Source organism: Candoia aspera, chromosome 7, assembly GCF_035149785.1.
Source record: "Candoia aspera isolate rCanAsp1 chromosome 7, rCanAsp1.hap2, whole genome shotgun sequence".
Lineage (NCBI taxonomy): Eukaryota > Metazoa > Chordata > Lepidosauria > Squamata > Boidae > Candoia > Candoia aspera.
In genome coordinates this window covers 30441217-30462437 of record NC_086159.1, presented here as the reverse complement: position 1 = coordinate 30462437, position 21221 = coordinate 30441217, and the positions used below count along the sequence as shown (strand labels likewise).

The window sequence follows — 21221 nt, the reverse complement described above, 5'->3', positions numbered from 1 at the left end:
TGGGGTAAGGCTGTGAGATAAGAGGGTGTAATGGTATGCCATAGCAGTCTAGACTTCTTGCTTGGCCCAAATGTCAGAGATCCTCTGATGTGACTATGGATAATGAATTCTCGTCTGAGATTTTCTTGGATGTACTAATTGCAGCAGGCCACATGGAAGAGAAACAAATGGAAATGGAAAATAATACAGGAAAAGATGATCTGGTATTTGGCTGGTCCTGCCACACAGGTGGCTGGCAGAGCTTGTAGATATGCCTGTTCTCCAGAGAAAGGCAGGGACATAACTAGGAATGGAAATATGTCCTCCACAGGGATAAAATTCAGGAGCTTCTAGCCCTGACTCTGGAGCAAAATGCGAGGAATATATACCAATGTGTTGAGTCCCTGGCTCTGCTGTAGGAAAATGCTGCATAACAGCATGGGTATGACTAATACTGGTAAGCTAGTCTAGTCCTTCTCTTTTTACAAAGCTTTATGTGAAAGCTATAATTAATCAAAGCCATGGAATGGAAAACAACATAGTTGACAACCCTGGCATATGGACTTGAAATGTAAGAGGAGTAAATAGTAGAGATCTGAATACGGGTGATTTGATCTTGTGCAGTGGATTTATGTATGGAACTGAAGATGTAGGTTTAATCATGAATAAAGAATGGCTGAAATATATGACAGAAAATATGAACTGGTGTAGCACTGGTGTATCTGTAAGTATATTCTCATACTGTATATAAAGCATTGGGACAGATGGTAGGACCGTAAGGCAATAAGTATTAACATTTTCAACCATGCACAAAAACATACTGACTCTTCGTTAAAAAGAACCTTTTTTTCAGAATAACTAATCTAAAAGCTTTCTGTATCTTCAATTTACACGATATAAACATTCTTTTCCCTAGAATTCTTGTATTTTAAACATGTCATTCCAGCTGTGAAAATTAAGACAGAATAGCAGCTTTTATTATAGATCATCATCAAAAAGTCTGTCTCACCTTTTCAAAGTAAGGCCCGCTATCTGGGTTTCCCATATCTTTGGAACTAGGAGGACGAAAACCAGACCGACTCTTTCTCATTATGTCATGAAAATCTCCAAGATTCATGCCTCGTTTGTCTACATCAAACTTCTTATCTTGGAGACCACCTGAAGAACAAGTGTGAACTGATGTATCCTTGCCAATTATCACTATACATTACTGTTAATTGTTAGAAAGCTGCTAAATGAAATGATTAAAAAATACACATTTATAAAAAATCCTAAATACAAAGTTCCCATAAAACCCTGAGACAATATACAGCAGCCTTTCTCAACCTTTTGACCGTAGAGGAACCCCTGACATACTTTTCAGGCCCTGGGGAACCCCTGTACATTCATGGTCAAAGAAGTTACAAAATTATTATATTTGTTTCATGTTTAGGCCTGTATATATGCATTAACAGTCTTAAACTAAAAATAAAGAATGAAACTGATCTCTTTAATGTGAAGTTGCCTGAATTTGAAATAATTTTAAAAATAAATTGTGATCTCCCAGGGAACCCCTAGTGACCGCTCGTAGAACCCTGGTTTATAAACCCTGATATACAGAAATGTCCAGAATTTTGCTATGAATAAAAAATATCCGACACATTTTCCATGAAAGAATACACAGATGACAATGGATGTGCAGATATTTAGATTTGGCATTGGCAGGCTCACTAGCACTTTAAAGAAGCCCTGCCTTTTCCTGGTTTTGCATGGATAACCGAAAAGCTTCTCTGACTATATCTAACCAAAATATGTATTATTTTTATCTAGTAATAGATGTTTTATCTTAGAATTTCCACTAGAATTTCAAGAATTGTTTATAATTTTTAGCAAAACGAGACCAAATTATTGTGACCTCCCAAAAAATCAGTGTAAAGATAGCCAGATTATTACTGTTCATACAACCAGCCTTAAGGTGTTTCCACTTCAGCTCAGCTCTTTTTTCTTTCTGTCCATCATTAAAGCAATTATGTGGAAATTACATTAATGATTCACAGTTATTCAAAAAGGCTAATTATACTGGTATAAAGCCTCCAATACTGTTCAGTTATATTGTTTAGAATATTATGTAAATAAAATGAAACTAAATCTTTGTGCTATTAGATACATACCTACTGATAAGTCCATTTTATTGCCCGAAGTATCCTCAGTTTGATTCTGGAAAAAAAGAATAGTTCTCAGAAAAGTCTAGCTTGGCACAGTCTGAAAAAAAAAATCCTAGTACGCAGCTTATTTTTATTACTGTTGATGTGTCAAAAATATAGTAAGAAATGTCTAAAAAAATCACAAAGTTAGAAAAACTAACTGGCCACTCTCTTTGGAAACAAACCCGTCCTTAGATATTCTAGGAACAGTGGCTAAAATGTTACATCATCTTTATGATAAATCTAGATTTAACATGTACTGCCAAGTACAACCTTTGCTTGGCAATTTGGGATGAAATGTTTTTGTAACTTTTAAAAGGCACAAAACTATAGTACTGCAATTATTATTAGTTATTAGAGTTCAAACTGAAATGTATATGCTATCTGCGCCTGAATTTTGAGTGAGAAAGTCTCAGGAGCAGGCATAATTTTTAACAAAGCAACATAGTATCTAATTTTCCCATTTGAGATTTATGCAACAAAAGATTGGATCCAGAGTTGTTAATTAGCCAGTGGGAACATCTTCAAGCACTTTGCTCAGAATGCTCCAAACAGCACTCTCACCGCAAAAGTCAGAAAGACAGAAAAAAAGAAAAAGAAAAAAGGGGAAGTAATCTTTGCTGTCATATCCTAACAAAATAATGCTTAGGATAATCCACTGCAGATTAGAACCCTACATGGAAAGGGAGATGCCAGATGTTCAAGCTGGCTTTAGAAAAGGCTGAGGAACAAGAGACACTGCTGATGTACCCTAGATAACTGAGAAAGCCAAAGAATACCAAAAAGAAATCAGTATGTGCTTCATGGATTGTAGAAAGGCCTTTGATTGTGTTATGTCAAGATGTGGAATGTACTTAGAAAAATGGGAATCCCAGAGTATATCACTGTCCTCATATGAAACATGTACCAAATCAAAAGGTCACAGTCCAGACTGAATATGGATGGACAGACAGGCTTCACACTGGCAAAGGAGTGAAACAAAGCTGCATACTCTCTCATTTATTCATCCTATATGCAGAATATATATTCAGATGCAGGGGTGTATACAAAGATAAGAATCGTGTAGGCAATGGTTTTCCCTGTTACATTTTATGGAAATGAAAGTTGGACTTTGAAGAAGCAGGACAGAAAAGGTATGTTTGAACTCTAGTGTTGAAGAAGACTTCTAAGAATGCCATGAATGCCAAGAAAATAAGCAGATCATAAAACAAATTAAGCCAGAGTTCTCACTCAAGGCACCAATGACCATGCTTAAATTATGGTACTTTGACACATAATGGGAAGATCTGGCTCTCTGGAGAAGTCAATAATGCTTGGAAAGATCGAAGGAGAATGACCAAAAGCAAGGTGGGTGAATAAAATTACAGCAGCATTGGGTGCACCACGGGATGACCAACCAGGTTGAAGACAGACTGTCCTGGAGAAAAATTATCTATGTGATTATCAACTTGATGGCATACAATCAATCAATCAATCAATCAATCTTTGCTCATTCATCTCTCCCTCTGCAGTCCTTCTCCAGCTCCCCCTTGCTCTGGGTAAGGCGGAATAGAGGATTACAAGGAGAGAATAGAGGTTTGCAAGGAAATGGAAAGTTAAAATAGATTTCTCTGCTATTCTGCACTGGTTAAAAGCCTTCTATAGGTGAAATAAACCCTTTTGTTCACAGAAGGGCAACCTTGGATCCAAAGCAAACATTTTCTTATATGGCAAACGTAGGGTACATGGAACATAGGGTCTCTCTCTACTCCCTCTGCAGATAAACACAGTAGATCAGATTGGCTTCTGACCACCATAGTTACCCATATACATTCAGAGAAGGGCTTCTCAACCAGTAGGCATGTTCAGAATTTTGACAGCACATCCATATTAAAAAAATAGCTATCATAGGAAACTATTTCCCAGAAGGCAAACTGACAAGGCCCAGATGCATTCTTGGAAAAAAAAAGATACTGAAGATTGGTGCTTTGTGCCATGCTAACATAAAGTTTTTAAAAGTAAAATAATTTTCCTAAATTTCCATCTCTTTATTATTTGAATGTGCTGCTTTAGTTTAACTTAGTGATTTGGCTTCAGAAGAAATGGGACAGACAGACAGAATGTCTTGGCAAGTGGGACAATCCCAGAAGCTTTATAAAAGCCTGCTTCTTATTCTGCAGTAAGGGGACAAGCACAAAGCCCAGGGACAAAAGTGTTCTGATGTGGAATTGCATGCAGGATGCCTTTCAATCCAAAGCTATTGCAGAGAAGAGGGGACACAGAAACATGTATATGCAACACATGATCATAATAGGTCTTTTGCCAAGAGAGCACCTACACAGACACATAAACAACTGTCAGTAGTGCTTAGGTTGCCATTGTTTCTCAGAGACTATTCTTGTAAAAAGAATACCTCATTTCACCTCCACTTTTAGGGTATCTCACAGCAAAATAAAACAAAATAATGAAATTATTTGTTACTGAGGTACTACTAAATAGCGTTTAAATGAAATGATTTGGCATTCTGATTATATGTAGTCTATATAGAATTTGTTGTTTATTCGTTCAGTCGCTTCTGACTCGTGACTTCATGGACCAGCCCACGCCAGAACTTCCTGTTGGTTGTCAACACCCCCAGCTCCCCCAGGGACGAGTCCGTCACCTCTAGAATATCATCCATCCATCTTGCCCTTGGTCGGCCCCTCTTCCTTTTGCCTTCCACTCTCCCTGGCATCATCATCATCTCCAGGGTGTCCTGTCTTCTCATTATGTGGCCAAAGTATTTCAGTTTGGCCTTTAATATCATTCCCTCAAGTGAACAGTCTGGCTTTATTTCCTGGAGGATGGACTGGTTTGATCTTCTTGCAGTCCAAGGCACTCTCAGAATTTTCCTCCAACACCACAGTTCAAAAGCATCGATCTTCCTTCTCTCAGCCTTCCTTATGGTCCAGCTCTCGCAGCCATATGTTACTACGGGGAACACCATTGCTTTAACTATGCGGACCTTTGTTGTCAGTGTGATGTCTCTGCTCTTAACTATTTTATCGAGATTTGTCATTGCTCTTCACCCAAGGATTAAACATCTTCTGATTTCCTGACTGCAGTCAGCATCTGCAGTAATCTTTGCACCTAGAAATACAAAGTCTTTCACTGCGTCTACATTTTCTCCCTCTATTTGCCAGTTATCAATCAAGCTGGTTGTCATAATCTTGTTTTTTTTGAGGTTTAGCTGCAAGCCAGCTTTTGCACTTCCTATATTCTATATAGAATACATGAATCCAAACAACTATTGTTTACAAAAATAAACATTTTAAACCCTTTTTAAAAGCTTAGTGAGCAATATTCAACTACTATAAAAATCAACTTCTTTAAAATAGTCGTTGTTTCGTACTGCTGGTTGTCCTATCTGGTATACAGTAACTTCTGGTCTTACTGTAATTAAGTCAATTTATGTGTAATTGAAAAAATTCTACATTCCCTCCCCCATTTATAGTTCTACCTCTCCTTCTAGTGTTGCTTTTCTGTGTCTGTTTTTAAATTGTAAACCTCCTAGGTGTTGATCCGTGAAGCCTGTTAGTAAAGTAGTATGTGTAAACAGAGAAACAGAATGACCACATGTGGGCAAAAAAGCAGTGGGAGCAGGAGCGACTTCCAACTTCCTTCCGGCTTTCCCACTGACTTTGCTTGCGGGAAGCTGGCAGGGAGTGTCAGAAATCACTCCTCCTCCTCCTTGGCTGACCTGTGGAGCTGCCTGCCATTTTGCTGGGGTGAGGGGGAACAAAGGGAGTTGTGGACCACAAGGAAAACTGCACCTCCACTCCCCATCGTGTGTCCCCAAGCGCCCCCTCCCTCCAGGAAGAGGGCTCACTTGTCAACCGCCGGTGCCCCCCAGCCAGCCCTACTTCACCAGCAGGCATCCAACTCACTCCCTTGCCCTTCCCTTGCCACCCACTGCTGTTAAGAGATTTCAAATTTTGGCCTCAGTTCCAGAGCAGCCAATTGCGCTTGCCTGTCAAGCCTTGCTGCCAGCTGATTGGGCGCAGGGGCAGAGGGAGGCGGGAAAGAGGGCAGGGATACGCCTCTACCATCTTCCCTTGCTCCACACAACATAGTGTGGTTGGAAGACGCGGTGTGCTGGAAGCAGCCACACGTTTGCCAGATTTCAATCCCATGGGAATAATGGATCCCAGATTTTGGACACATGCTTTAAGTTAGCACATTTGAGGTATGTTGATTCAAAAATGGTTGCCCTATGATGCACTATATCTCCCAACTGAAGGTTACAAACAGACAAGCATTGAGAGTTTTAGTAGTGTGTGCATGTGTGTATCTATGGTGTTAAACAAAACTAATAAAAATTAAGCAAACTATTATAAATCAGCCCTTCAAGCATATTAGTCTACGTACTTGTACCATATAGCAGCTTATGAAAAAAAGAAAGCAATCTCATATAGTTGTGCATAGTTTTGCCTTTCAAATATTACTCAGTAAATTTTTGCAACAAGTATAAAAAGTGGCTTACCAGCAATCCCATATTTGAAATCTGATCAGATAAGGTATTCATCCATGAATCACTACTTCCTCCTTTTAATGAACACTGAAAACAGAAATGATTAGTTTAAGTTTCATTCTAGGCTGCAGAATCTTCAATTTAAATAATGCTATATAGTATACCCATCACAAGACCAAAATCGATCCAAATCTCAGATGTTCACCAAAAAGCAATCAAGTTTAATGTTAAAGGCATATGGTCTTATAGCTTTTTGGGTTTATTTAGGGGAAACACATTACACAATTCTACTCGTGTTGTGTAGAATTACTAAAATGCTGTTACTATTATCATTTTGAAATGTAAACTGCACCAGTTTTAGAAAAATGGGACAGACTACAGATGTCTATAAGCTTCATCGGACATTTCTGATGAAAACTGGGAGAGAAATCACTAAATTTATTCTAAATGTAGATCAAATATTTTCCAGCATCACTTTTTTCCTTGAAGGTCATATCAAGTCAAATGGATTTCATTTTTTTAAGGAATTTCATTTCATGGATTTTATTTCTTCAAGGAATTTATTCTGCTAGGAGTATATTAGTTAATTATATTACAAAATTAAATATTATCTGCAACATTTGATATATCACATAGTTAGAAACAATTGCATGAAACACATGGCTGAAGGCTGGAACTCTTTTAGTACCAAGAAAAGAAAGGGCAACAATACCTGTCCTATTGGCTGGTTAGATTAATAATGCAGTGAAATACTAAGGCATAAAAAGGAATTGATATCTTATGAGGTGAAACTAGTAATGTAATTTATTGGGACCTAGCATTCTTTGTTGCGGTGCTTGCTCTCTGGAACCACATTTCCCCAGAGACCTGTATAGCTCCTACCCTGAGGATGTTCTGAAGTCTTTGAAAACCAGGCTGTTCTCCCAGGCCTGGGAGGAGGGTGGCTGTAAGCCCCTGTTGATTTTTCTTTGGTGTATTTGTTTCTTCCAAATGTCTATGATCTTTTTCTTGTCTTGTTCTTTACTTTTAAAGTGTAACCTGCCCAAAGTCATTTGGAGTTAGGCGGCGTCTAAATTTAATAAAAAAATTAAACTAACTACAAATAATGTATTAATCACCATGTGATACTCCTAAATCAGATCATAGTAAAACTACAATTTCTCCAGGATTCTTTGTCAGCAGCTTTTTAATTGCACGGATTTCTCCTTAATAATAATTTTAAAGAAACTGCTTCCAATATGTCAAATTTGTTGTACAGATTCCCAAATGATCATCAATCCAGGCTGTGTTCTCTTTAATTCAAGAATGATCTCCAAGTTAAAGATCTCCAACCTTTTTGACTAGTAGGCAAATTCAGAATTTTGAGGGCATAATATGGGTGCCATAGCTAGGGTGCAGGAGCTCCTCATTCATAAAACAGCTATAGTGGTATGAGCCTATTAATAAACAAAACCAGTTAGGACATGGAACCCCAGCCTCATGCCATGCCAAGGGTTACAACAGGAAAACAATTGCTATTTTTCAATGTATATTACATACTTAGCATTTTTTTCTACTGAGAAGTGCTTGCCATGTGCAGAATTCAACACATTTGAAGAAATAGAAAAAGTCAGCTTATTTTTCTACTTTATATAATTGTTAGGCAGCTGTCATAGATCTATGGATGACTATTTCTCATAATTTCAAAATGGAGAGTTAAAGATTCTAAAGCAGGAATTTTCCCAGATTAGTGGCCTTAATATAGCAATTGTTTCAGTGTATTTCTTGTAATATTTACATACTATCCCTTTTTTGTGGTAAGCAATTTTATGTGGAGTGCTGAAAAGGAGTAAGCAAGCCAAAGAAAGTAGAACCTTCAGGTGAGAAAAACAAAAACAAAACGTATCTAAAACTAATTTACAGGAACACCATTCATTGTATGTCTCCAAATCTTTCTGTCCGGGCAAACCATCTACCATTTCTGTATAACCACTTCACACATTGTCCTTTGTTCTTTAAGCTTCTCTCTTTTTGAGGATCTCATCAATTCCATCCAACTACATTTTTCTTGGTCTTTCTCTCAACCCATTCACTCCTCCTTTATTTATTTCTTCTGAAATTTCAACCACATTCATTTTCTCTAAATAACCAAACAGTCTCTACTTTTCTTCTGGTCACTTACATTTATATTCAATCCATGTTCATTCTGCCCTCATTCATTCCTGACCCAATCTCTTGTTTTATCATATACATTTTTAAAGTATCACGTTCCTGCTGCATTTAGCTTACTTTTATGTCTCTCCTGACATACCTTTCATTTCCATATAACAAAGGACAGCAGCACTTTTATACACAGCCATTTTAACTTCTTTCAACAAACACTGATTCCTTGTAACAAACTGCACATTTTCTACTAGCATGTGATTTCTTAAATTTTTCCATTCATTTCCCTATCTTTAGTATATGCTCTACCAAGGTACATAATTTATCTACAAGCTCTAGTTTTTATTTATGTATTAGCAATAATTCACTCAATTTTCTTTGTCAAACACAACTACCCTTTGTCCCTGAACCTACTCCTTGTTGCACAGAACTATCTAACATTTACCACAAATCTTTTGGCTTCTCAGGGAATAACCCAGCATTATCCACATACAAAAGTACCCATTTTTCATTTCCAACCCAGACACTTTGAATGTCTCATACACATTCCTTAAACCTTTATTCATAAATACATTGAACAAACAAGAAGATGTCATATATCCCTGCTTTATTCCATCTTCAATGCTGAACTTTTTGCTAAGCATTCCATTTATTCTCAAGATGCTTCACTTAATGGTTTTACTGCATTCAACATCTCCATTCATGAAAAATATTCCATAGTTCAAGCCTATTCATAGGCTTTGTCATACACTTTCTCTAGAACAAACAATGATTCTTTCTAGCATTCATCTATTTCTCAATTATCTGCTGAAGACTAAAATTTTAGTTGGAACATTTCTGTCCACCACAAAGCTCCACTGCACTTCCTAATTTTGTTCATTGGCACCTCTCGTACCGTCTTCATAAGAATTTCAAACAGGAACAATCCAATTTCCCTGTTGTTTTTGCATTCATTCTTGCCTTTCCCTTCATTTAGAGCAGCCTTTCTCAACTTTTTGACCCTGGAGGAACCCCTGAAATATTTTTCAGGCCTCGGGGAACCCCTGACATTCAGGCTCAAATATAGGCCAGAAGTTATAAACTTATTATATTCATTTCATGTGTAGGCCTGTATATATGCATTAACAGTGTTCTTAAACTAAAAATAAAGATTGAACCTTGGCTCTCTAATGTGAAGTTGTCTGAATTTGAAATAATTTTTTAGATAAATTGTGATCTCCCAGGGAACCCTTAGTGATCTCTTGTGGAACCCTAGGGTTCTACAGAAGCCTGGTTGAGAAACCTTATTTAGAGGAACAGCAGCAGCATTCTTCCAATTGTTATGCACACGTGCAGTCTTCACTCATGTTAAACAGATTACACAGGGACTCTATAAGCAAACTTCACACATTAATTAAACAGGTCACATAATCACTTTATCAACAGACCACATCCATATTTTAACATTTTTTCCAGTCGCAATAGCCACACCTGCAGCCTTACCATTTTTCAACATTCTCATGGCACTGATGGCTTCTTTGTCACATTTTTTTCTTAGAAACTAAACATTTACAGTATTTGTTTCCATTCTATTCTTCAACGTATCACTGTCATTCTCAACAAATCTATAAAATTCTTCTTCCAACATTCTCTCACTTCAGTTTCCATTCTATTCTTCAATACATCACTGTCATTCTCAACGAATCTATAAAATTCTTCTTCCAACATTATCTCACTTCAGTTTCATCCTAAGTAATTACATCACTTTTATTTTTAATTCTACTCATGCTGCTGGAGGCCCTCTGACCCACTTCCAAAACAGTTTATTTCCATTAAAATCACTCTATTTTTTTCTGTCTTTTAACTGTTCCGTGTTCTCTTTGATTCATTCTTTCTCTTTGTTCTTCTTTCAATACACATTACATAGTACCTCTCATTCTTATACTCTCATCTTTTTCTGTGGCAATGGTTCTTACATGCATTTCTTCTCATGTGCAATTTTCATTTCATCATTCTACCAAGCTTCCTTTTTCATACCTCCACATACTTCTATGGCACTCTGTAACATAATTCTTGTCATTCTGTTTCTAGCAGTTTCAGTATCTTCTTTCCTTTCATTATACTGAAAAAGTAATCTATTTCCTAATTTTCATATAGGACTCCTTCTTACTATATTATTTTCAGAATTATTAAAAGGCTGTTCTGGCAAAATTTGGAAATTAATATATGCAATTTGCCATCTGTTTGACAGTACACTATCTTAATGATGTGGTTTTGTGGTTTGCAAACTATCTAGAGACATGCAGCTTTAATGGTATACAAACTACAGAAAATAACTAAACAATAAACAATAAAACTAATCATATTTTTAGATTTCTCTTCATTCCTTTGCTGTATGTACATGTATGCAAACATGTTTAAACCATGTATCGGAAACCAACATTCTTTTAAGCAGATACTCACCAGTCACTATTTCCATTAGATCTCTGAATGGCCCAATCAATCTTTTTCTACCCGCTTCTCATTCCCACCCATGATCAATTCATGTCACTAACAAAATAATTTTTAATTATGCACTTTCGGTACATTAAAGTCATTTATAAAAAACACTTAACACTAGCAAACCTACATAATTAATATTCCTTACTACTAGCATTTAAGAGAATGGTTTTGGTGTATGAAAGACTACATCACAGAAGAGTTTTCCAACCTTAATTTGTGGTTTCTTTCCTCCTTGTCCCCAACTAGCTGAATTATGGGAGGAACTGCTTCCCTGAGAGCCCGCTGTGTTCCAGACTCCTCCGTCCTCTTCCTCTTCCCAGCTGGAATGCCGCGTTCCTGATACTGGCCCATCATTATCACCCCAGCCATCTTGAGGTGATTTGGAATCTTTAATGGAAAATAAGTGTCAGAAGAAATTAATGAATATCCACTTCTGTTTTATAACAATAGTTTGGTATCATATACCATTCCTTTTTAAAAGACAATCCATCACTTTATGGTAACTCCAAACATTTTTTTTTCTAGTGAAGTATTCTGCTGCTTCCGAATTAATGTGAGAACAAGCTGAACTGCGAACCTGAAACTAATCACAATGAAACTTACGTTGTGCTGTTTATTACAGTGATTAGATAGAATGGCTAGTTCATAATTAATTCTGCAAAGATACAAGCAAGGCAGGGTATAATTAAGTTGTGATACTATTCAAACTCTCCTTGAATCTAGACAATATACTTCAGCTGCTACCTCTAGTCAGCTTCTTCTAGTCCTGGCATACCAAAAGGTCACTGGGAATCTGGATTAAAATGGTTGGGTTTACACATCACCCCAAACCATAATGTGGTTTGTTTTACTTTGGTATGATGTGCCATACATAATGTTTGCTTAGCATTAAGTACGAATACAGCCAATCCATTTTGCTGGGGCTAAATCATTCTAATCATCTATTGACAAATGCTAATGCTAATGAGATGGTTACTCATTCAAAACTGTTATTTTAAGTTAAAGATATATTTTAATTACAACTTTGCTAAATTTCAGTTTCTAACCAAAGAACTCCCCAGATTATTGCAATATTCTTTTTTGTAAATGTGATAAAAAAGTTACAGGTATTAATGCAGAATAAAGAATGCAGATTAGATTACTAATCATAAAACAGATTATTTAACATACATGAAAGCAGCAGTCAAAAAAATAAAAAAAGAGAAATAACAGTTTTTAAAACATTTGCCACAGATTTGTTTGGTTACTGAGAAACCATGGCAACGAGTTGTTTTTGAGATTAAAATCAGTCCCTGTCTATGTCTTGGTGGAAAGAATACCATGGAAATAAGCAAGAATTGTTTTCATTCACTCGAAATGCAGAACAGTCCAAGTCCCCCAACAAGCCACCTTTTTATACAATCTTTAGAGGTTCCCTTCTGGGATTATACTGCCAAAATTCAACAGCAAATCACCAAAAGAACACAGGCCAAGTCTTGTACAAGTTTATTCTTGCAATTTATTCAGGAAAAGGCCCCAAAAATGTCCCCAAGCACTTCTTTGGATCCACTAAAACTAGTAATCCAAGGACCTCTTCTCACATTGCTATTCCACAAATCCCTATTTTCCAAAATTGATCCCCCACCCCCTTGATCAAGCATGTTGTCTGAGCACACTTCATGGCAATGAGGGTGGTTAAACATTCATATTTTCCACCCCTACTGTATCAGCAGATTGTTGTCCTGCAGCCCTGTTTAAGGTCAGCTAAGGTGAGCAGGAACAGTTAACACCAGGCTGCTATGACACTTTTGAATAACATTTTGCTGATAGTCACTTAAATTGGGAAGAGGGTTGGTTTCTTATATGCAGGATCTCTAGTGATGAGACAGTGCTTTCAACTGTTATCTAGGATTCATCTTGGCTTATAGACTCTGATAGAGTGCTCTGTAGCACTAGCTACATGATGGTATAGATCCACGCACCTCTTGGTTCTTCTGGGTGGCCCTCCCTCTTTTGGGAGGTGATGGTGGTGAATAACTGGGTTAAGGAACCAATTAATACCTCTTCAGAGGATGGAGTTGAATCAGATGCCTTTAAGGAAGCATTAGTTTATCCTTATTGAAGAGCCTTCCCTGGATTTAGCTATTTCAAACAACTAAAGAAAGTGACTGTGGATTTAACTGCAGAGAACCCTAGATGATGATGATTATCTGGATTCTTTTCAGCCAGAGTTAACGCCTGGGCTTAATACTGAAATGGCAGTGATACCCTGGTGGATGGCAATTTGTCAAGACATGGATGCAAGAGTATACAACTCCCAGTCATATCTGACCTGTCAGTGATGTTCGGATGATGGCTCACCTACAAGAATTGGGGAACTGAAGTACTGTTTTGCAGAAGTTCTCCTGAGGTAGGATTCTGGGGTTGGGGGGTGGGGAGAGACTGGCTCACCAAGTATTCTCTTGTGGATTCCTGCTGGGCTCCATTTCCCTTTTTAATAACTACACAAGCCTGCTGTGAGAGGTTATCCATTGGTTTGGAATGAGATACTATCTGTATGCTTATGATACTTAGTTATACATCGTCACTGTGGGCTGGCTGAGAAAATCTTGACCCAGTGTTTGGTGTGTGTGGGACTCAGATGGGATGAAGCAAATTAAAACTGAACTTAAAGAAGAGAGTGAGAAGACATGGGGATGGTAACTCATGCCCTCACCACCACCAGGATACACTACTGCAATGTGCTTTACATAGGGCCATTTTTGAAGTCTATTTAGAAAGTACTACTATTGCAGAATACAGCTGCCTATATGCTGGTGGGTGAGACTCACTCCAGCCATCTTACATCTATACTGTACTGCACTGGCTTCCAATAGCTTTTGGGTATTGGCTTTAACCATTAAAGCCCTACATGATTTGGCTCCAAGATATATTCAGGAATACCTTTTCCAAGGAGAACAAACCTGTCCAGCACATTTACCCTGGCTGGGGAAGTTGTCTATTCTTAGTTTAGGCAAAGTCAGATTGTTTACAGTCCAGAAATAGTGCTTCTCTGACATTCCCCCACAAGTTAGACTGGCACCAACTTGGATCATAAAGCAGTTAAAATGGAGCTATTTCACAGGGCCTAGGAGAGTTAATGCTATTCAATATTGGTAGGTGTGGGATTTCACATTGATACTGTTTACTTCAGGAATCTGGTAAAACCTTTTCCAATTAACAACTTTTATTAAAAGGTATAAACATTTGTTAGCTACAGCTTATGAAAGTTTATGCTTTTTAATAAAAATTGTTAATCAGAAAAGCTTTTATCAGATCCTGGTGTTTTGCAATCAGAGACTAAGATGGCTTTCCTTCTACAATGTCTACAAACTGCAGCATACTGCTTCTATATAATTGGTTTTTATTGTTGTAGTGTTATTTATTTTGGTTTTATTACGTGTTGGTGTCTATTGCCACAACTTGTACCACAACAAGTTGCAAGTTTCAGCAGTACATAAATTTAATAAACAAAAACAAACAAACAAAGCTTTGACTTGGCTCATACGATCTGAGAATATCACTGAACAAAAATGAGACCCATTGAGTAAGTAAAGGCTTTCCATCCACTTAATTGTAGAAACAGCTGGTAGGTACTCTAATCACTTCAACATGAGTCTTTTGATTTTGTCTTTTTTACAAGAACTAGAGATTTCTAATCATTTCTGGACTACATGATTAACCGTACAAATACTGAAATAAATTCCAAACGACAACTTCCTATCATAATCACTGGTGGGCCTTTCTGAATATTAGTGCTGATATGAACTACTGGATTTAGTTGCAATTTTATTCTGATTTGGTTTTATTGCGTGCATCAGTTTTCTGGGTATTTTACTGATTTTTGTGGCAAGTTATTGTACTCAGCTTGTAACTGCTTGAGGGCTTAGGAAAGAGTTACTATATAAATAAATGCAATAAACAAACAAACAAACCTGAGAAACAACAAAACATATTTTCAAACTGTAACATCCAGTCTGAGGAAGAATTCTATGCAAACAAAAGAATCCCATACTACTTTGTGCATATGCTTCTAAAAGTTACTGCTTTATTTGAACCTCTAAATATTATTCACACATTGCTTTTATTTAAAAATATTTTTATAAAACTATACTACTTTCTAAGAATTATAATTTTTCAGAGTTTTCCAACAATTAGTTTTAGTAAGAAAAAAATAAAAATACATGTTATTATTTAAAAAAAGTAAACTAGGAAGTACTTACTAGATTTTATGGCATTTGATGCACTGGAGGATCCATTTCCCCAAGTGGTAGAAGCCCCCGCATCATCAACTTCGCCCCATCCAGGACTAGTTTCATTTGGTTCACCCCAAGCAGCGGTACCATTATCTGGTGCAGGAGGTGTGCTTTTGTTCCAGACTAAATACAGAAAGAGTTTTCATTCTATGCTATTTATTCAGTGAAGTGATTTTTAATGTTCAGAGCAACAAAACTGCAAAATAAAGCTTTATTTTCTATACAGCTGATTCCACTTTATCATACATCAGTTTTAGTATCTATTCTAGATCCTACACTAGATTGTGCTAAATCAAAATAATTAAGTAACAGTTTGACAGTATTACATCAAAATTAAGAGTTTGATCCTACAGTCAATAGAAGAATTCAATGTAATCACAAATTTGGTATAACCGAGAGAAAAGAAAGGCTTCAGGTAAGAATTCTCTAGATGAGACCAGAAAAATATTAATGTAAAATACATGGAATATATCACACCATGATCATATGTAATCTGTGTTATCCACAATTCAAAAATATGAATGTGATAACATAAATATGTATATTGGCAAAAATATAAACAACATATTCCTATACATGGATGGTTATAGTAGTGCATGACACAAAGAAAATATAAGCACTCTTTTTCCCCCACTGTCTTTTGTGATGCAAACTGTCCATCTAACAATGCAATTCAAGGTGGGAGAAGCACTTAAGAGGTTGGGTACATCTAATTGGAACACAATTCACCTTTAAACTCTACTTCTCCTTCTGACGCCTGGGAAAAGCCAAGTAACGAATTTGGAATCACATACAAATTACATTTTTAATTTATCAATAGCCCAAATGCTCTCTACAGATGTAGTTATTAATAAGGTCAGACTATATAACAAAATTATAATTGGAAATCCATCCTTCACATGTTCATGCTCCATTCCTACACAAAAGGTAATCAGCAGAATTTAAACCAGTGCTTCCCAAACCTTGGTACATTACCCATAATTGGGCAAAAGTGGTTTTTCTTTGGGTAACAACACACAAACCCATTAAATTGACTTAAAGTGTTTTACCTACACTTTAAAAGGGCTTTCTGATAAGTGGTTTGGGGTAATGAAGGAAAAAGTTTGGGAAGCACTGATTTAAACAAAAGTATTCCCAATAATTTGTAGAATGCTATACAAAAAAATCCAACCCAGCAACAAAAAAGGTGTGTAATTCTGGAGATAACAGGCAACAAGGAACCAGTCAACAAGTCCTGATCTAGCAGAGAATCTATCCTTTCCTGCTCCTGTATTCTCCTTAACAGAAATTGTAACAAGGAACTGGTAAGTTTCTGGAAATAAATGCTTTATGAGTTGTATTTACATTAACTATGCATTATGCACAATGTAATAATAGGAACAAAACATCACATGAATGTGACTCCTTGGCCAATGTGAATGAGGATCTGGCACATTCTGGGTTATTCTGTTCTTGCTTTAAAAGTTAAAGACTGCCCAGAATTCCCCTTCCTGACATATCAGACAGAAGAATAAAATTACCTATAAATAGTAAGCATTTCATAATCTGCTATATAATAAGACAATTGTTACTCAACTTTTACAGTCTGTTATGTCAAGAACACATTAGACATATAACAAACTAGCTATAGAACTAGGTATGTATTTGAAAATTATTGTAGATCCAAATTCTTTAAGTGAGATGGGCAGTGATGAAATTTGAAATATAAATAAATAAATAAATTTAGTAAGAAGGTAAACAGTTTGTATCATCATGAAGATCATTAAACATTTTTACCTGAGGCTGCTACTTTGCTAGGTCTTGGAGTAGGGAGGTTCTGCTCTCGTGAAGCTTGTCCACTTTGTGAATTCTTGTCCCACAGGTTCACATTCTTATAATTGTAACTACTGGGGTCTCCCCATGCTGAGGTGCCATCATCAATATCCATTTTACGACTAATTGATTGGGGGGATGGTTCTTCCCAGCCACTGGGTTCTTCATCCTTTGAGACAGTTGACTGTGGCCCACTGTTCCAGTTAGAATTGGGTAGCCTTCCATTACCTGGAGGCTGTGATGGTGGTGGTGGGTCCCAGGAACTAGGTGCCTCTGACTGCTGATGGTGCTGTTGTTGCTGATTATTCCAGGAATTGGGTTGTCTACCAGTATCATTCCACGCTGGAGTTCTTTTACTATTATCCCACCCTGCTTTAGAAGAAGAGTTTGAATTTGCATTATTACCCCAAGTGCCAATCTCATTTTGGCCAGCTTCACACCAACCTGATATTGACTTGTTACCTGAAGTTTCCCAATTGCTATTTTTTGTTTGGTCAACTTCTTCTCCCCAGCCATTCTTCCCAGAAGACCATCCCTGATTAGGTGGCCGCCCATTCCATCCTGGGTCCTTGTTGGAATTCTCATTCCAAGATGCTGTTACTTTTTCATCTGGTCTTCCTCCTCCCCAGTTAGAGCAATTGCTCTTGTATTCATTCCATCCTCCAGTGTTTTTGGGCTCTTTCCATTCCGTTGGAGTAGAAAGCTCACCCCATCCAGACTTGATTTGATTGCTTTGGCTGGGTGCATCTCCCCAGCCCCCTGAGCTCTTTGTCTGTATGGCAGAACTCTCCCACCCCTCAGTACCTTTATCAACCTTTCCCTCAGCTCTTGGCATCTCTTCTATGTCCCAAACAGTATCTTGCTTGATTTGAGTTTGACCCCAACCAGTATTTGAAAGCACTCGGGGGTCCAAATCAGTCCTGCTTAATAAAGTTTGCAAAACTGCCTGGCAATCAGGATGTGTAGGCCTGTATGATCGACGTCCAGAATTATGACTATCACTGCTTCCTGCTTTATGGTTGCTTCCAGTGCTTTGACCTCCAATCTCACTTCCTGTGGAGCTGGAAGATCTTCCCCAACAGGGAGCCTGGGAATTACCTTGGTTTTCAGGAAGCGGGTGGCCCCTTTGATTGTCCCATGCTCCAGTGCTAGAATTTGGTTGGTTTGGACCATTCCATTCACCAATCTTCAGTTCATCAGACCCAGACGGCTGTTTCCATTCTCCCTGAGACATCCCTGATGTCATTTTGTTCCCTTCATTCCATTTACTTTCACCAGAGTGTTGAGGGCCAATGGTCCAAGACCCATCACCCGTAGACCTGTTACTGTTATCCCAAGATTCATTTCTTGACCCATTCGATTTTTGAACAGAAGCTCCCTTCCATAAGTCTTCCCTATCCTTCCCATTGTTCCCATGATTTCCAGAATTGCTTTGATTAGGAGCACTGTCCATTCCAGAAGGCCCCCTAGCTGTACCCCAAGACCCAACATTCCCAGTTTTTCTCTCTCCAGTGCTTTGTGAAGGGGCATCAGTGCTCCTGGAGGGGTTCCCAAAGCCCATTTCAAAGGACATTCCCTTATTCTCTACCGGGTTTGGTGAACTTAAGTTCAAGGATATAGCATTTCCATTTTTTGGTCCATCAGTGTTATGAATTTGAGCCTGTTCTCTGCCAGAAACAAAGTTAACACCCGCATTTTCCAACTTTGACTGCTGTTCCCTAGAAGTCTGACCTGTTGTACTAATCTGTGCATTGGAACCACCATTATCAGTTTCTGAAGTCCCTTTCTTTGAATTACCCTCCTGAATTAGTGCTGGCCAAGCAGATGGGTTGCTATTTGGGTTAAAATTGCTGAAGCCAGGGTTGGGGCCAATTCTATCCTGCCCACTCAAGTTTCTCCAGCTTGCTAGACCACCATTACTCTCTGCTGCAGGACTGGAAGATTGAACAGGTTTAGTCTTAGGGTCGGATTTCCAGGCCCCAAGATTACATTCATTACCAGAGCTTCCAGACTGGCACTGGTTTCCTTTTCCTTTGTTGCTAGTGGTGCTTCCCGGCAGAGTGCTCTTCTCTGAGCCGGAGTTTGAGGCACTGTTGTTGTCTGTGGAGTTTTCGGAAGAAGACTCAGTATCTTTGCTAGCAATACAAGGCCACTCTTCCATGTCAGACCCGTCTACAATCACCTTGTCCCAGACGTGAGTAGGGTTGACATTGGTGCTGTTGGAGGACACTCCAGGACCCCAAGTGGAATTTGCATAATTTGAAGCAGCAGCACCTCCAGTTGTTGAATCTAAAAAGGCAAAGAGACCAAATTATTCATAAATTCATATAAGACCTTAGGTAACATATACCAGTTAGCTACAATTAACTTTAAATTTCAAATGTTTCACAATTCTGTGACATACATCCTTCACTGCATATACTTCCTACTTGGTTGGATGCAGGCCACAGTACATGGACGTGCAAGTTAGTCTCCAGATAAGAGATCCTAACTTGCATAGAATACTTCGAAAGTGTTGGGGTAAAATGAGCATTGGCTGTGCTTCTATTATACTGGTCACAATATGCCACAATGAATGGGTATAAGAAAGCCGCATGTGGCACAGGCACTGCTAAGATTAGTAACCTAGTCTACATCTTCTCTATACTGCTAGAAAGTGTTATTCGAAAGCCCACACAGACCAAATCCACACAATGGGTTCAGTGGAAGACAGTATCTCTGGGCCCATTATAGTGATAAACATGGCATAGAGACTGTGACTATCCAGTATATAAAAAGAAAAAAATGGTAAAAGAGCATGAACCAGTGACTGGAATGGTGTAATCTTTTGGAGATGAACACCTGGAGGGAAGTAAAGATGCAGATTATGAATGAACAGGGTAAAGTGTTTTTCATAAAGTATGAAACAGCACCATATTGGATGTTTGGGTGTTCATGAAAGTAGGGACCTATAGGTTGGTAATAACTGTACATTATACTCCAATGAATTATGATAACAAAAGAACCAGGTAAGAGTTTTGGGTAAAATTATGCAACTTGCTGAATGAACATGATCCAAGGAGGGGGAAAAAAAATTCTGCTAGACAATATAAGTGGGTAAGTAGGAATGAGATGAGAGTGTAAAGAAAAAGTAATTGGGAAGAATGAAAATGGTAACTGCTTTAAAAAAATCTTAGTTTGAATATGCAATTTAAGCATAAACCTATTTATACATACTCATGACAAATGAATGAATATAAATTTAAAAGTATGATTGATTTTTATAGTGAAAACTGAGAATTAGCAAAGGATAAAATACTGATAAGAGGTTCTGAATATGGGACAGACTTATTTGCTAATGTCAAGAATCAGTTTGTGAACAAAACTGACAGGGAGGAAAAAGACAGGAGAAAAACAGGAATGAAAGTAAAACAAGGCACAAAGAAAAAAGTATGAGTCCTATATGAGAATTAGAAGATAAATTAATCTTCCATCAGAGGGAATGAAAAGTGGACGTTAGGAAAGAGGATGTGGAAGCTGCTTGAAACAGTATATTACAGAGTACCACAGAAGTGTGTGATATTACATTAATGGGATGTATGAAAAAGGATGCTCAGTGGAATGAGGAAGTGAAAGAGGCTATAGATGGGGAAAATGTAGATAAGAGAATCATTGCTGTAATACATGAAATTGAGAGAAAGTGACTGTGTAAGATTCAGACCAAAAAAAAAAAAAAAAAAGCTGCAAGGAATGTAGTCAAAGAGAACAAGGAAAAACCAGGAGAACATACACAGCAATATTTATGGAAATTTTTAAAAACTGTTTGGGAGATGAGTGAAGGAAGCTAAACAAAGAACTTCCAACAGAATGAATGGAATTAAA

General features: G+C 37.6%; 1 protein-coding gene across 3 annotated transcripts in view; it reads right to left on the bottom strand.

The window, feature by feature from the left end:
• The window catches only part of TNRC6B (trinucleotide repeat containing adaptor 6B), a 133401-nt gene that overhangs the window by 27635 nt on the left and 84545 nt on the right, over positions 1 to 21221 (bottom strand). For all 3 annotated transcript variants that reach the window (XM_063308035.1, XM_063308036.1, XM_063308037.1), the window contains 6 exons: positions 17325 to 19649; positions 15516 to 15671; positions 11483 to 11661; positions 6664 to 6738; positions 2130 to 2175; positions 989 to 1137 (listed from right to left, as the gene is read on the bottom strand). In XM_063308035.1, the coding sequence (XP_063164105.1) occupies positions 989 to 1137; positions 2130 to 2175; positions 6664 to 6738; positions 11483 to 11661; positions 15516 to 15671; positions 17325 to 19649 (2930 nt within the window). The remainder of the gene's footprint in view (positions 1 to 988; positions 1138 to 2129; positions 2176 to 6663; positions 6739 to 11482; positions 11662 to 15515; positions 15672 to 17324; positions 19650 to 21221) is intronic.